This window comes from Melanostigma gelatinosum, assembly GCF_949748355.1.
Source record: "Melanostigma gelatinosum genome assembly, chromosome: 24".
NCBI classification, from domain to species: Eukaryota; Metazoa; Chordata; class Actinopteri; order Perciformes; family Zoarcidae; genus Melanostigma; species Melanostigma gelatinosum.
In genome coordinates, this window is record NC_136657.1 from 10,296,005 (window position 1) to 10,312,557 (window position 16,553).

Here is a 16,553-nt window from a genome sequence, read left to right on the forward strand (position 1 = left end):
AGCACAATGAAGCCACTGAGAGGAGATGGAGCGATTCGTTCATTCTTCTTAATCTCTAAAGTGTTAGTGTTAAATCCAGCAGCACGACACAATGTGACATTTATTTAATGTTCATCTTTTAGTCTGGACTCTGATTTCATACAAAAACATTTTTCCCTCAATGAGTTACGCATCACATCTGCACCACAAACATCCTGCATGGATCCTTCCTGACCTGTAGGTCGTCCCACGGTCAGCTGATTTTTACTCTGTTTCAGGGAATTTGAGAGAGAGCTTCTGCATCATGATAATCATGATCAGAGAGGAAAGGCAGAAGGTAAGACAGGTCTGAGAGTCAGGGGTCAGACGGGAGGCCGGTCCAGGTCTCACTGGTCTCACTGGGGCAGAGCTTTGAGGATGGCGTTGACCTCCTCAGCGACGGCTGTCAGGGCGAACTCAAACTGGTCCTGGAAACAAGAAGAACATCATCATCATCATCTAGTGGCTCCTCAGGGAGGGGCCATGGTGGCCATGATGGTCTCAGAGGGACAGACCTTGGTGCGGACCATCCCGGGCCTCTGGTCTCGGACGCGCTCCAGAGTCGCAGCGATGTCGATCTCTTTCACACCTGCAGGACGTCACACACACACACACACAGATCATCAGAGCACATCCCTGGTTGAGGTTGATGATGAATGTTGATTGTTGGAAATGACTCGTATTTAAAGTCAACAACAGATAAACTTGACCTTTAGCCATTCGGTTGAGGACCATGTCAATCAGGATGTACGTCCCGGTCCGGCCCGTACCGTTGCTATAGAAACAGAGCAAACTTTAATGAACACAAAGGAACAAGAGCTCAACGATCCTCTTTCCTGAGGTGTGTCGCTGCCACCAAGTGGATGAATGTGGTACTACAACGCATGTGGCCTTGTTTAGACTGTGACTGTCTCTAAGTTGAGTCTAAACTAAACCTCTTTACGGTTTACCTGCAGTACACGATGATGGGGCAGGACCGTCCTCTGTAGCACTTATTCACCTTCCTGAAGAGGAAACACAAATATAATAACATCTACATTTAGTTACTTATATATGACGTGTCTGTTTTCACAACCTTTATATTTACACATACATGTATAGATGTTAGGGTCATCATCCAATCAGAGGATCACTCATATGAAATACATCTAATGACATCACACATACAACAGAAACATTGTCATGTTTGTTCATACATGTATAGATATAAACAACTAAAGAACAGCTAGATGAGAGAAATAGCTCAGCGTGATAGATGGTCAGACTAAAGATGTGAGGTTGTGAGTTCAGTTCTTTTGGGATGCAGTCAATATTTAAAGTCCAACCCAAAGTGAAGAAGTCAAATTCCTTATGGCATTCTATGCTGTGACTTTTCTTATTTTCTTTTTTCCACTAGTACTTGTTTTTTATTTGTTTTTATGACGTACTAAACTGTGACTTTTCTGCGGTGCAGTGAATTCTGAAACGTTGCTTTGAAATACCAGAAAACAAAAGCTTTACGAAACATTCACTCATTCTCAAGGAGGACTAGCTCACTCTGACAGGTGACTGCTGCTGAACCAGGAGGTTGTGAGTTCAAACCTTTTGAGAGACAGACATTTTAAGTCCAACTCCTGAAGGAAAGAAGTCAAAAGCATCACGAAACATTAGTCTGGTGTGAGAGAAATAGCTCAGCGTGTTAGATGAAAGGTCTGAATACATGAGGTTGTGAGTTCAAACCTTATGGGACGCAATCATTTTTTAAAGTCCAACACCCAATGAAGAAGACAAATATCCCGAGAGAAGAGTAATGTATGTACTTGCGTTGGTAGCGCGGCAGGTTTGTCCTCGACACGAATGGATCCCGTGTCGGGTTCAAGACCTGCTCGGTGCCGGAGTATGTACACACAAAAGTAACACAACAAAATAGCTGCGATAATAACTGCGTAAACAAAATAGGTCGTGACGCGAATAAAAAAAGTAGCTTCGTAGAAAACAAAGGTAGTAACTAGAGCAGAGAGTGGACAACACCAGGGAGACGTGCAGACACGTGACGAAGATAAACAGAGAAATACGAGCGTCGGATATCAGGTTAAACGCACAGATACGTGAAGATGGAAGCAAAAGAATACAGTAAAATATTACGTACTGAAATACAGTATTACTAGAAAAAAAAAATACCCCACCCCCAAATATTTTTATTCCATAAAATAATTTTTTGGGGGGGGGAAAGAATACCGGGACCAGTACGAGTGTACTGTACAGTTTTATGACGTCATAAAAAGGTACAGTAAACCAGGACCTTCTTTACAGCATACTGTACTTTTCACGACGTTACAAACCCATACTGTACTTTTCACGCCGTTACAAACCCCATACTGTACTTTTCACGCCGTTACAAACCCCATACTGTACTTTTCACGACGTTACAAACCCATACTGTACTTTTCACGCCGTTACAAACCCCATACTGTACTTTTCACGACGTTACAAACCCGTACTGTACTTTTCACGACGTTACAAACCCCATACTGTACTTTTCACGACGTTACAAACCCATACTGTACTTTTCACGCCGTTACAAACCCCATACTGTACTTTTCACGACGTTACAAACCCATACTGTACTTTTCACGCCGTTACAAACCCCATACTGTACTTTTCACGACGTTACAAACCCATACTGTACTTTTCACGCCGTTACAAACCCATACTGTACTTTTCACGCCGTTACAAACCCCATACTGTACTTTTCACATCGTTACAAACCCCATACTGTACTTTTCACGCCGTTACAAACCCCATACTGTACTTTTCACGACGTTACAAACCCCATACTGTACTTTTCACGACGTTACAAACCCGTACTGTACTTTTCACGCCGTTACAAACCCCATACTGTACTTTTCACGCCGTTACAAACCCCATACTGTACTTTTCACGACGTTACAAACCCGTACTGTACTTTTCACGACGTTACAAACCCGTACTGTACTTTTCACGCCGTTACAAACCCATACTGTACTTTTCACGCCGTTACAAACCCATACTGTACTTTTCACGCCGTTACAAACCCCATACTGTATTTTTCACGCCGTTACAAACCCCATACTGTACTTTTCACGCCGTTACAAACCCATACTGTACTTTTCACGCCGTTACAAACCCATACTGTACTTTTCACGCCGTTACAAACCCCATACTGTACTTTTCACGCCGTTACAAACCCGTACTGTACTTTTCACGACGTTACAAACCCGTACTGTACTTTTCACGACGTTACAAACCCGTACTGTACTTTCGATGACGTCACAAACCCATACTGTACTTTCCATGACGATACAAACCCGTACTGTACTTTCGATGACGTCACAAACCCATACTGTACTTTCCATGACGATACAAACCCGTACTGTACTTTCGATGACGTCACAAACCCATACTGTACTTTCCATGACGTCACAAACCCATACTGTACTTTCCACGACGTCACAAACCCATACTGTACTTTCCACGACGATACAAACCCGTACTGTACTTTTCACGACGATACAACCCCATACTGTACTTTCCACGACGATACAAACCCGTACTGTACTTTTCACGCCGTTACAAACCCATACTGTACTTTTCACGCCGTTACAAACCCATACTGTACTTTCCATGACGTTACAAACCCATACTGTACTTTCCATGACGTTACAAACCCGTACTGTACTTTCGATGACGTCACAAACCCATACTAAACAGGAAGAAATTGACCTTTGTGTTAATAATATTTTGCCATGAATCAGTTTTAAAGATATTTAGGATCTCAGTATTTGTGCTCATATTGTCAAAAGTAAAAACAGTCATCGTGTAGAAAAACAGCAAACATAGAAGAAGATGTTACCTCAGAGCTTCAGCAGAGAAGATGTTCAGTCGAACTCTTCTTCACAGACGTCATCCAGTGAAGCTGAATGTGTGCGACAGATACAAGTCAGTTAAAGTACAGATCACAACAACAATACAATTGAATGCAATGATAGTTATGATGCAGGATTTGGACAAACCTGAAGACTTCCATCGTTCCCAGGGACCAGGTCCACACCAGTCCACACCAGTCCACATGCAACCGTGCATTTAAACGAAACCACCTTTAGTTCTGATGTGTCACCCTCACCAGGTCCATTTATCCACATCCTGCTCACCTGCTGCCATCTGGACCCTCACCCTCATCCTCACCCTCACCCTCATCCTCATCCTCATCCACACCCTCATCCTCACCCTCACCCTCATCCTCACCCACACCCTCATCCTCACCCACACCCTCATCCACACCCTCATCCTCACCCTCATCCTCACCCTCACCCTCATCCTCACCCTCACCCTCACCCTCATCCTCACCCTCATCCTCACCCTCATCCTCACCCTGTATATGATGATCACCCTCACCCTCATCCTCACCCTGTATATGATGATCACCCTCACCCTCACCCTCATCCTCACCCACACCCTCATCCTCACCCTGTATATGATGATCACCCTCATCCTCACCCTCACCCTCGTCCTCACCTTCATCCACACCCTCATCCTCATCCTCACCCTCACCCTGTATATGATGATCATCCTCACCCTCACCCTCAGTGTAGAATACAGCTTGTGTTTGTTTGGACTTCGATCTGAATGTAGTTGTGCAAGCTTCATAATAATAATTTAAATGAAACACACAATGACTCCTTGCACTTCATGAAGGCAGTTTTAATAGTGAAATATCAGACAGTCAAAGATTTCCAATTATGCCGACGAACGTCCGGTCATGAAGCAGTTTCATTGCGTTAGCTTCTATGAATTGTGAAACCCAAAGCCGATGATGTAGTTCCTTAAATAACAGAGCTCAGGTTGAGTGCGACACACGAACACACATTCTGTGTGAAGACGTTTCACTTTCACATGCTGTAAAATCAAGATTTCATCTCAAAGCTTCTCACAGAATCTCTGAACTGTAACTGAGTCACAGTTGGGATTATTAAGGAGTTCACATTTAATATATATATGTACACAAATAAAGTGACAGATGTGTGTACGGTTCAGACGGGAGGCTTTCCTCTCTGACAGGACGCTGATTTGACCGCGACCTGTCAGTTATTCACAGAAAGTAACTGGATTACTTTGATTGTAATGAACGGGTCTGATGGGTTCTGTTGGTTCCCGCACTGACCTGAATCCAACACCACTGACATCTCATCACACCAAAGAAAGAAGGAAGTACAGTGCGACGCGAAGACACGCCCTCAGTTCGGATCCGAAAACTCTGCACTCATCTGGAGAAGAAGAAGGACAACAGCTCATTAGAGACACCAAGCTAAGCAGCAAAGTACTGCTGGCATTAAAAGAGATAGATGTGATGTTTGTAGAAGGAGTGATGTATGTTAGACACTGTAAGACTCAAGATCAGTTGACAATACAGATTTAGGAATGAAGCGGTATCTATGCCCTCTTCAAAGCCACAGCATGCAACAGAAGCGCAGAGCAAGAGATGAAAGCCGCATCTACCTGAACGTCAAACTCCCCAAATCCAGAAATCAGATTGTTTGCCTGAAAGCAGAGCAAGGAGACAGACAGACAGATTTACAGCTGGACAGACAGAAGCCCAGTTTAGATTTAAGAACGCCACCGTCGGTTCTGTCGCCCGCCACGTCGGCCGACACGAACGGCCGAGTCAGCGGTGCAGAGCAGCGACTTGTGATCAGGAAGCAGAACTCACCACGGCGTCGATGTCTCTGGGACTGACGTACTGAGCCAGAACCTTGAAGTCATCGGGAGACATCGGCATCATGTTGTCGTGCAGTCTGGACGGATGTCTGGACACACGAACATCGACATTGACTCAATCTGTTGCTAAGGACATAGAACGACGTTCACCATCACGAGTACCGCTTACACTTCTGAGACCGATATGAGCACCGTCTTCATGTAGCTGGTCTTCTCCGGACCGTTCTCCACATCCATGGGCTCTGGAGCTGCAGGGCCAACACAGGTGAAAACATTCAGAAATGGATGAAGTCTGGTGCAATCGTGCACATCTTCACTGGGTGAATATACAAGTTTCAGCAAAACGTACTTTAAGTGTATTTTATCTGAAATGCTTCGAACAAGTTGACTGATATCAAAAGACGGGTGGAATAACATCTTCTCTGACGCGGTGGTCTGCTGACTCACTCTCTGAGGGTTTGGGGTAGTACTTCCCGAAGGCCTTGTCTTTTGGGATGTTGGGGTAGAGGAAGCGGAGCGGGTTCTCCGGGATGTTCTCGGCCGCCATCACCTTGTAGGTGCGGATGATGTCGGGCAGAGAGACGGCGGACAGGTCCTTCTTTGTGTACGGCTCTCGTTGCTCCACAGATGAGGTCCGTACAGGAATCTATCGGCAGCTCTTCCATCCTGAGCAGCTGATCACCGGTAAGGAGGACGCCGCCAACAACTACGCCCGCGGGCACTACACAGTCGGAAAGGAGATCATCGACATGGTTCTCGACAGAACACGCAAACTGGTGAGCTCTAATAATTCATATGTGTTGTTGCTTGAGACCTCAATGATTATGACAGTAACGCGTATTCTTTCACTACTTTTTCAGGCTGACCAGTGCACAGGGCTCCAAGGGTTCCTCATCTTCCACTCCTTCGGAGGAGGAACCGGCTCTGGCTTCACCTCTCTGCTGATGGAGCGTCTCTCCGTCGACTACGGCAAAAAGTCCAAGCTTGAGTTTGCGGTCTACCCGGCCCCCCAGGTGTCCACAGCTGTGGTGGAGCCCTACAACTCCATCCTGACCACCCACACCACCCTGGAGCACTCCGACTGCGCCTTCATGGTGGACAACGAGGCCATCTACGACATCTGCCGCAGGAACCTGGACATCGAGCGCCCGTCCTACACCAACCTGAACAGGCTGATCGGACAGATCGTCTCCTCCATCACCGCCTCCCTGCGCTTCGACGGAGCCCTGAACGTGGACCTGACGGAGTTCCAGACCAACCTGGTGCCCTACCCTCGTATCCACTTCCCTCTGGCCACCTACGCCCCAGTGATCTCAGCAGAGAAGGCCTATCACGAGCAGCTCTCAGTGGCCGACATCACCAACGCCTGCTTCGAGCCAGCCAATCAGATGGTGAAGTGTGACCCTCGCCACGGTAAATACATGGCCTGCTGTCTTCTGTACCGCGGAGACGTGGTGCCCAAAGATGTGAACTCTGCCATCGCCACCATCAAGACCAAGCGCAGCATCCAGTTTGTGGACTGGTGCCCCACCGGCTTCAAGGTGGGCATCAACTACCAGCCACCCACCGTGGTTCCTGGAGGAGACCTGGCCAAGGTGCAGAGGGCCGTGTGCATGCTGAGCAACACCACCGCCATCGCCGAGGCCTGGGCTCGCCTGGACCACAAGTTCGACCTGATGTACGCCAAGAGGGCCTTCGTCCACTGGTACGTAGGAGAGGGGATGGAGGAGGGGGAGTTCTCAGAGGCCAGAGAGGACATGGCCGCCCTGGAGAAGGATTACGAGGAGGTGGGCACCGACAGCGTCGGGGAGGATGAGGAAGGAGAAGAGTACTAGGTCCTCATCTGTGGCTTGCTGTGGCTCCACTACAATCCCAGAAATAAGAGCCAAACTTTTAATTGCTAAGCAATATTGTTCTTGTTAAGTTGTTGACATTCCAGCGAGCTACGTTGTCATTCCTCCAAACAATAAACGACATGAAGCATTTCTTTGGTCCTGTGTTTACTTCAGAGTCTGAAATGTCTGAAACAGAAAAGTGTAAGAATGTTGACAGGGGTTGGAAGTCTCTTTTATAGATTCATATTTTAATAGCTGGTGGGTGATGTCATCCACTCCAGTAATAAACTTTCAGCATAATGAAGCCACTGAGAGGAGATGGAGCGATTCGTTCATTCTTCTTAATCTCTAAAGTGTTAGTGTTAAATCCAGCAGCACGACACAATGTGACATTTATTTAATGTTCATCTTTTAGTCTGGACTCTGATTTCATACAAAAACATTTTTCCCTCAATGAGTTACGCATCACATCTGCACCACAAACATCCTGCATGGATCCTTCCTGACCTGTAGGTCGTCCCACGGTCAGCTGATTTTTACTCTGTTTCAGGGAATTTGAGAGAGAGCTTCTGCATCATGATAATCATGATCAGAGAGGAAAGGCAGAAGGTAAGACAGGTCTGAGAGTCAGGGGTCAGACGGGAGGCCGGTCCAGGTCTCACTGGTCTCACTGGGGCAGAGCTTTGAGGATGGCGTTGACCTCCTCAGCGACGGCTGTCAGGGCGAACTCAAACTGGTCCTGGAAACAAGAAGAACATCATCATCATCATCATCTAGTGGCTCCTCAGGGAGGGGCCATGGTGGCCATGATGGTCTCAGAGGGACAGACCTTGGTGCGGACCATCCCGGGCCTCTGGTCTCGGACGCGCTCCAGAGTCGCAGCGATGTCGATCTCTTTCACACCTGCAGGACGTCACACACACACACACACACAGATCATCAGAGCACATCCCTGGTTGAGGTTGATGATGAATGTTGATTGTTGGAAATGACTCGTATTTAAAGTCAACAACAGATAAACTTGACCTTTAGCCATTCGGTTGAGGACCATGTCAATCAGGATGTACGTCCCGGTCCGGCCCGTACCGTTGCTATAGAAACAGAGCAAACTTTAATGAACACAAAGGAACAAGAGCTCAACGATCCTCTTTCCTGAGGTGTGTCGCTGCCACCAAGTGGATGAATGTGGTACTACAACGCATGTGGCCTTGTTTAGACTGTGACTGTCTCTAAGTTGAGTCTAAACTAAACCTCTTTACGGTTTACCTGCAGTACACGATGATGGGGCAGGACCGTCCTCTGTAGCACTTATTCACCTTCCTGAAGAGGAAACACAAATATAATAACATCTACATTTAGTTACTTATATATGACGTGTCTGTTTTCACAACCTTTATATTTACACATACATGTATAGATGTTAGGGTCATCATCCAATCAGAGGATCACTCATATGAAATACATCTAATGACATCACACATACAACAGAAACATTGTCATGTTTGTTCATACATGTATAGATATAAACAACTAAAGAACAGCTAGATGAGAGAAATAGCTCAGCGTGATAGATGGTCAGACTAAAGATGTGAGGTTGTGAGTTCAGTTCTTTTGGGATGCAGTCAATATTTAAAGTCCAACCCAAAGTGAAGAAGTCAAATTCCTTATGGCATTCTATGCTGTGACTTTTCTTATTTTCTTTTTTCCACTAGTACTTGTTTTTTACTTGTTTTTATGACGTACTAAACTGTGACTTTTCTGCGGTGCAGTGAATTCTGAAACGTTGCTTTGAAATACCAGAAAACAAAAGCTTTACGAAACATTCACTCATTCTCAAGGAGGACTAGCTCACTCTGACAGGTGACTGCTGCTGAACCAGGAGGTTGTGAGTTCAAACCTTTTGAGAGACAGACATTTTAAGTCCAACTCCTGAAGGAAAGAAGTCAAAAGCATCACGAAACATTAGTCTGGTGTGAGAGAAATAGCTCAGCGTGTTAGATGAAAGGTCTGAATACATGAGGTTGTGAGTTCAAACCTTATGGGACGCAATCATTTTTTAAAGTCCAACACCCAATGAAGAAGACAAATATCCCGAGAGAAGAGTAATGTATGTACTTGCGTTGGTAGCGCGGCAGGTTTGTCCTCGACACGAATGGATCCCGTGTCGGGTTCAAGACCTGCTCGGTGCCGGAGTATGTACACACAAAAGTAACACAACAAAATAGCTGCGATAATAACTGCGTAAACAAAATAGGTCGTGACGCGAATAAAAAAAGTAGCTTCGTAGAAAACAAAGGTAGTAACTAGAGCAGAGAGTGGACAACACCAGGGAGACGTGCAGACACGTGACGAAGATAAACAGAGAAATACGAGCGTCGGATATCAGGTTAAACGCACAGATACGTGAAGATGGAAGCAAAAGAATACAGTAAAATATTACGTACTGAAATACAGTATTACTAGAAAAAAAAAATACCCCACCCCCAAATATTTTTATTCCATAAAATAATTTTTTGGGGGGGGGAAAGAATACCGGGACCAGTACGAGTGTACTGTACAGTTTTATGACGTCATAAAAAGGTACAGTAAACCAGGACCTTCTTTACAGCATACTGTACTTTTCACGCCGTTACAAACCCATACTGTACTTTTCACGCCGTTACAAACCCCATACTGTACTTTTCACGACGTTACAAACCCATACTGTACTTTTCACGCCGTTACAAACCCCATACTGTACTTTTCACGCCGTTACAAACCCCATACTGTACTTTTCACGACGTTACAAACCCATACTGTACTTTTCACGCCGTTACAAACCCCATACTGTACTTTTCACGACGTTACAAACCCGTACTGTACTTTTCACGACGTTACAAACCCCATACTGTACTTTTCACGACGTTACAAACCCATACTGTACTTTTCACGCCGTTACAAACCCCATACTGTACTTTTCACGACGTTACAAACCCATACTGTACTTTTCACGCCGTTACAAACCCCATACTGTACTTTTCACGACGTTACAAACCCATACTGTACTTTTCACGCCGTTACAAACCCCATACTGTACTTTTCACGACGTTACAAACCCATACTGTACTTTTCACGCCGTTACAAACCCATACTGTACTTTTCACGCCGTTACAAACCCCATACTGTACTTTTCACATCGTTACAAACCCCATACTGTACTTTTCACGCCGTTACAAACCCCATACTGTACTTTTCACGACGTTACAAACCCCATACTGTACTTTTCACGACGTTACAAACCCGTACTGTACTTTTCACGCCGTTACAAACCCCATACTGTACTTTTCACGCCGTTACAAACCCCATACTGTACTTTTCACGACGTTACAAACCCGTACTGTACTTTTCACGACGTTACAAACCCGTACTGTACTTTTCACGCCGTTACAAACCCATACTGTACTTTTCACGCCGTTACAAACCCATACTGTACTTTTCACGCCGTTACAAACCCCATACTGTATTTTTCACGCCGTTACAAACCCCATACTGTACTTTTCACGCCGTTACAAACCCATACTGTACTTTTCACGCCGTTACAAACCCATACTGTACTTTTCACGCCGTTACAAACCCCATACTGTACTTTTCACGCCGTTACAAACCCGTACTGTACTTTTCACGACGTTACAAACCCGTACTGTACTTTTCACGACGTTACAAACCCGTACTGTACTTTCGATGACGTCACAAACCCATACTGTACTTTCCATGACGATACAAACCCGTACTGTACTTTCGATGACGTCACAAACCCATACTGTACTTTCCATGACGATACAAACCCGTACTGTACTTTCGATGACGTCACAAACCCATACTGTACTTTCCATGACGTCACAAACCCATACTGTACTTTCCACGACGTCACAAACCCATACTGTACTTTCCACGACGATACAAACCCGTACTGTACTTTTCACGACGATACAACCCCATACTGTACTTTCCACGACGATACAAACCCGTACTGTACTTTTCACGCCGTTACAAACCCATACTGTACTTTTCACGCCGTTACAAACCCATACTGTACTTTCCATGACGTTACAAACCCATACTGTACTTTCCATGACGTTACAAACCCGTACTGTACTTTCGATGACGTCACAAACCCATACTAAACAGGAAGAAATTGACCTTTGTGTTAATAATATTTTGCCATGAATCAGTTTTAAAGATATTTAGGATCTCAGTATTTGTGCTCATATTGTCAAAAGTAAAAACAGTCATCGTGTAGAAAAACAGCAAACATAGAAGAAGATGTTACCTCAGAGCTTCAGCAGAGAAGATGTTCAGTCGAACTCTTCTTCACAGACGTCATCCAGTGAAGCTGAATGTGTGCGACAGATACAAGTCAGTTAAAGTACAGATCACAACAACAATACAATTGAATGCAATGATAGTTATGATGCAGGATTTGGACAAACCTGAAGACTTCCATCGTTCCCAGGGACCAGGTCCACACCAGTCCACACCAGTCCACATGCAACCGTGCATTTAAACGAAACCACCTTTAGTTCTGATGTGTCACCCTCACCAGGTCCATTTATCCACATCCTGCTCACCTGCTGCCATCTGGACCCTCACCCTCATCCTCACCCTCACCCTCATCCTCATCCTCATCCACACCCTCATCCTCATCCTCATCCTCACCCTCACCCTCATCCTCACCCTCACCCTCATCCTCATCCTCATCCACACCCTCACCCTCATCCTCACCCTCACCCTCATCCTCATCCTCATCCACACCCTCATCCTCATCCTCATCCTCACCCTCACCCTCATCCTCACCCTCACCCTCATCCACACCCTCATCCTCACCCACACCCTCATCCACACCCTCATCCTCACCCTCATCCTCACCCTCACCCTCATCCTCACCCTCACCCTCACCCTCATCCTCACCCTCATCCTCACCCTCATCCTCACCCTGTATATGATGATCACCCTCACCCTCATCCTCACCCTGTATATGATGATCACCCTCACCCTCACCCTCATCCTCACCCACACCCTCATCCTCACCCTGTATATGATGATCACCCTCATCCTCACCCTCACCCTCGTCCTCACCTTCATCCACACCCTCATCCTCATCCTCACCCTCACCCTGTATATGATGATCATCCTCACCCTCACCCTCAGTGTAGAATACAGCTTGTGTTTGTTTGGACTTCGATCTGAATGTAGTTGTGCAAGCTTCATAATAATAATTTAAATGAAACACACAATGACTCCTTGCACTTCATGAAGGCAGTTTTAATAGTGAAATATCAGACAGTCAAAGATTTCCAATTATGCCGACGAACGTCCGGTCATGAAGCAGTTTCATTGCGTTAGCTTCTATGAATTGTGAAACCCAAAGCCGATGATGTAGTTCCTTAAATAACAGAGCTCAGGTTGAGTGCGACACACGAACACACATTCTGTGTGAAGACGTTTCACTTTCACATGCTGTAAAATCAAGATTTCATCTCAAAGCTTCTCACAGAATCTCTGAACTGTAACTGAGTCACAGTTGGGATTATTAAGGAGTTCACATTTAATATATATATGTACACAAATAAAGTGACAGATGTGTGTACGGTTCAGACGGGAGGCTTTCCTCTCTGACAGGACGCTGATTTGACCGCGACCTGTCAGTTATTCACAGAAAGTAACTGGATTACTTTGATTGTAATGAACGGGTCTGATGGGTTCTGTTGGTTCCCGCACTGACCTGAATCCAACACCACTGACATCTCATCACACCAAAGAAAGAAGGAAGTACAGTGCGACGCGAAGACACGCCCTCAGTTCGGATCCGAAAACTCTGCACTCATCTGGAGAAGAAGAAGGACAACAGCTCATTAGAGACACCAAGCTAAGCAGCAAAGTACTGCTGGCATTAAAAGAGATAGATGTGATGTTTGTAGAAGGAGTGATGTATGTTAGACACTGTAAGACTCAAGATCAGTTGACAATACAGATTTAGGAATGAAGCGGTATCTATGCCCTCTTCAAAGCCACAGCATGCAACAGAAGCGCAGAGCAAGAGATGAAAGCCGCATCTACCTGAACGTCAAACTCCCCAAATCCAGAAATCAGATTGTTTGCCTGAAAGCAGAGCAAGGAGACAGACAGACAGATTTACAGCTGGACAGACAGAAGCCCAGTTTAGATTTAAGAACGCCACCGTCGGTTCTGTCGCCCGCCACGTCGGCCGACACGAACGGCCGAGTCAGCGGTGCAGAGCAGCGACTTGTGATCAGGAAGCAGAACTCACCACGGCGTCGATGTCTCTGGGACTGACGTACTGAGCCAGAACCTTGAAGTCATCGGGAGACATCGGCATCATGTTGTCGTGCAGTCTGGACGGATGTCTGGACACACGAACATCGACATTGACTCAATCTGTTGCTAAGGACATAGAACGACGTTCACCATCACGAGTACCGCTTACACTTCTGAGACCGATATGAGCACCGTCTTCATGTAGCTGGTCTTCTCCGGACCGTTCTCCACATCCATGGGCTCTGGAGCTGCAGGGCCAACACAGGTGAAAACATTCAGAAATGGATGAAGTCTGGTGCAATCGTGCACATCTTCACTGGGTGAATATACAAGTTTCAGCAAAACGTACTTTAAGTGTATTTTATCTGAAATGCTTCGAACAAGTTGACTGATATCAAAAGACGGGTGGAATAACATCTTCTCTGACGCGGTGGTCTGCTGACTCACTCTCTGAGGGTTTGGGGTAGTACTTCCCGAAGGCCTTGTCTTTTGGATGTTGGGGTAGAGGAAGCGGAGCGGGTTCTCCGGGATGTTCTCGGCCGCCATCACCTTGTAGGTGCGGATGATGTCGGGCAGAGAGACGGCGGACAGGTCCTTCTTTGTGTACGGCTCCACGGAGTGGAAGAGCGGCTTGTCTGGGTTCAGGAAGACAGACGTGTGAGACGAGAGGATTCCTTGCAGGGAACCACGGAAGTGTGGTTCACAACATGAGTAAAACTATGAATAAATGATGAACATCTGGAGGATCTCGGCTCACCGTGGACGTCGTGCTCGATCCAGGTGAAGGTGATGGCTCCCTCTCGGCTGCTCTCACTGAAGCGCAGCAGGAAGTTACCGGGACACTTATCACTGAGCAGAGCCTTCTCCCTCTCCTTACTGAGGAAGCCCATGATGGAGCTGCAGGGAGGAGGAGAACAGTGCTGGTCCGAGGTCCTCCAGTTTGATTCAAAGATGTTCTACATCGGCACTCACCCGTCGTTCCAGAGGGACAGCAGGTGTCTTTTAATCAGATCCAGGATTCCTTCGATCCACAACCAGAAGGGAAAGGCTTTCTCATTGGCACTCTGCTGCTGGACGGAATAAAAGGAGTTCAGAACAACGGACCCTGACAGAAGAAGACCATGTGAAGGAATAACAGAACCCTTTATCTTACATACGAGTAGGAGTCAGACACCCACAGAGACTCCCTTTACTACGAGTGTTGCAGAGTCAAGAAAAGCTTTAATCTCACCTTGCAGAACTTGATCCAGGGGATTTGTCCCTCTGGGTTACTCTGGGCTTTAGCTCCTGCAGAGAAACACGGAGGTCTGAGGTTTACACTTGATGGAACCCTCTGTGTGTCACTGTGTCACAGACCTGCAGGAATCAGAGGCGGCGTGTCGGGGTTCCTACCGAGCAGCTTGTCCGCCAGCATGTTGAGCTGCTCCTGGTTCAGGCCTCGCTTGGTGACGGCGGAGAACTGCCAGCTGAGGACCTCGGACAGCTGAGACCACTTCGCCGTCGGAGGCGTGAGGAAGAACTTCAGATTCTGAGGAAGAGGAAGCTCCATTAATGACCATCTGTCAAACACACCTGGCTGGTATTGGATTTGTTATTTACACCTGAATTTCCCCTCCGAGGAACAATAAAGGCTCATCTCATCTCAACCTTTCAGCCAAGACTAGAACCCTGAGAACTCTGAATCAATAAATACTGAACCTCATCGTGTGTGTGTGTGTGTGTGTGTGTGTGTGTGTGTGTGTGTGTGTGTGTGTGCGTGCGCTCACCTTGGGCTCGGTGGTCAGCATGTTGTACCAGAGGATGGAGGCCCAGCCGCTGGGCAGCTGACAGACGTTAGAGATGACCACAACAGGCAGAGACATGGCCTGAAGCAACAAACAAACAGGAAACAATCACGAACAGACCCAGAACAGATCTAGAACAGATCTAGAACAGACCCAGAACAGATCTAGAACAGATCTAGAACAGATCTAGAACAGACCCAGAGCAGATCTAGAACAGATCTAGAGCAGATCTAGAACAGATCCAGAGCAACGAGTCCTGTCGTCTGGTCTCACCTCCAGCTTGATGTCGAGTCCCGACTGGTTGAGCTGCAGCTCGGACTCAAAGCTGAGCGAGTGAAGCTCCTCTGTGACGATCAGAGGACCCTGAACACAACACACACACATTCAGCGCCCAAAAAACTACAACACACAGGATGAAACTACAAAACCACTCTCTGCAGGATGTAAGGAGCAAAACAGGTACGAGTTATATGTATAATATATAGATATATATAGATATATATATACACATATAAAAGTATTTCTCTTGACAACGTCGTCAGGATCACTGAAGCTCTTACCTCATTCGTTCTGTTGCCGGCAACTTTCTGCTCTTTCAGTTGCTGCGTGACGAACAAGAAGAAGTTACAGAAACAGTTTGTGTCATAAAAGCATATTTTCCTCCAGATGTTCCTGTTTGTTTACACTTGTTACACTGAAGTCTTTGTCGTGTGTGGTTTCTATTTTAGGTTGAACTTCACCCCCCCTCATCCACAGGACAAACTTAACTCTTCACCAAGTTAAAAATCATACATCTCCCGTTTATAAGTTTTCTAATCCTACCGTGAAAAACCAGCTGAACCGTTAAACCAACAGAGTTGACGTCCTC

At 46.2% G+C, this 16,553-nt stretch overlaps 2 protein-coding genes and 2 long non-coding RNA genes across 4 annotated transcripts in view; 1 reads left to right on the plus strand and 3 right to left on the minus strand.

Annotated features, from left to right (window-relative positions):
• Positions 1 to 261: 261 nt before the first annotated feature.
• On the minus strand, positions 262 to 777 carry LOC306797272. Its single transcript, XR_013773114.1, has 3 exons — positions 729 to 777; positions 534 to 607; positions 262 to 446 (listed from the first exon to the last, which is right to left on the minus strand). It is a non-coding gene; the product is annotated as an uncharacterized lncRNA (long non-coding RNA).
• Positions 778 to 6,222: 5,445 nt separating this feature from the next.
• LOC306797225 (tubulin alpha chain-like) lies at positions 6,223 to 7,735 on the plus strand. The gene is made up of 2 exons (XM_079296467.1): positions 6,223 to 6,527; positions 6,612 to 7,735. The coding sequence occupies exons 1-2, from the start codon at positions 6,315 to 6,317 to the stop codon at positions 7,584 to 7,586; spliced, it is 1,188 nt and encodes a 395-aa protein (XP_079152593.1). The 5' UTR covers positions 6,223 to 6,314; the 3' UTR covers positions 7,587 to 7,735.
• Positions 7,736 to 8,180: 445 nt separating this feature from the next.
• LOC306797149 lies at positions 8,181 to 8,661 on the minus strand. The gene is made up of 3 exons (XR_013773099.1): positions 8,613 to 8,661; positions 8,416 to 8,489; positions 8,181 to 8,325 (listed from the first exon to the last, which is right to left on the minus strand). It is a non-coding gene; the product is annotated as an uncharacterized lncRNA (long non-coding RNA).
• A 4,217-nt stretch (positions 8,662 to 12,878) lies between these two features.
• The window catches only part of LOC306797492 (signal transducer and activator of transcription 1-alpha/beta-like), a 5,738-nt gene continuing 2,063 nt past the window's right edge, over positions 12,879 to 16,553 (minus strand). The window contains 13 exon segments of the mRNA XM_079296857.1: positions 12,879 to 13,450; positions 13,683 to 13,724; positions 13,894 to 13,990; positions 14,071 to 14,149; positions 14,349 to 14,396; positions 14,399 to 14,536; positions 14,659 to 14,798; positions 14,874 to 14,971; positions 15,133 to 15,188; positions 15,294 to 15,429; positions 15,668 to 15,766; positions 15,959 to 16,048; positions 16,246 to 16,362. Coding sequence (XP_079152983.1) covers positions 13,421 to 13,450; positions 13,683 to 13,724; positions 13,894 to 13,990; positions 14,071 to 14,149; positions 14,349 to 14,396; positions 14,399 to 14,536; positions 14,659 to 14,798; positions 14,874 to 14,971; positions 15,133 to 15,188; positions 15,294 to 15,429; positions 15,668 to 15,766; positions 15,959 to 16,048; positions 16,246 to 16,362 — 1,170 coding nt within the window. The 3' untranslated portion in view covers positions 12,879 to 13,420.

Coding starts and splice junctions, on each gene's coding strand:
- LOC306797225 (XM_079296467.1), top strand. CDS start 6,315: ATGATGTCGGGCAGAGAGACGGCGGACAGGTCCTTCTTTGTGTACGGC. Junction 6,528..6,611: donor TCGACAGAACACGCAAACTG/GTGAGCTCTAAT, acceptor CTACTTTTTCAG/GCTGACCAGTGCACAGGGCT.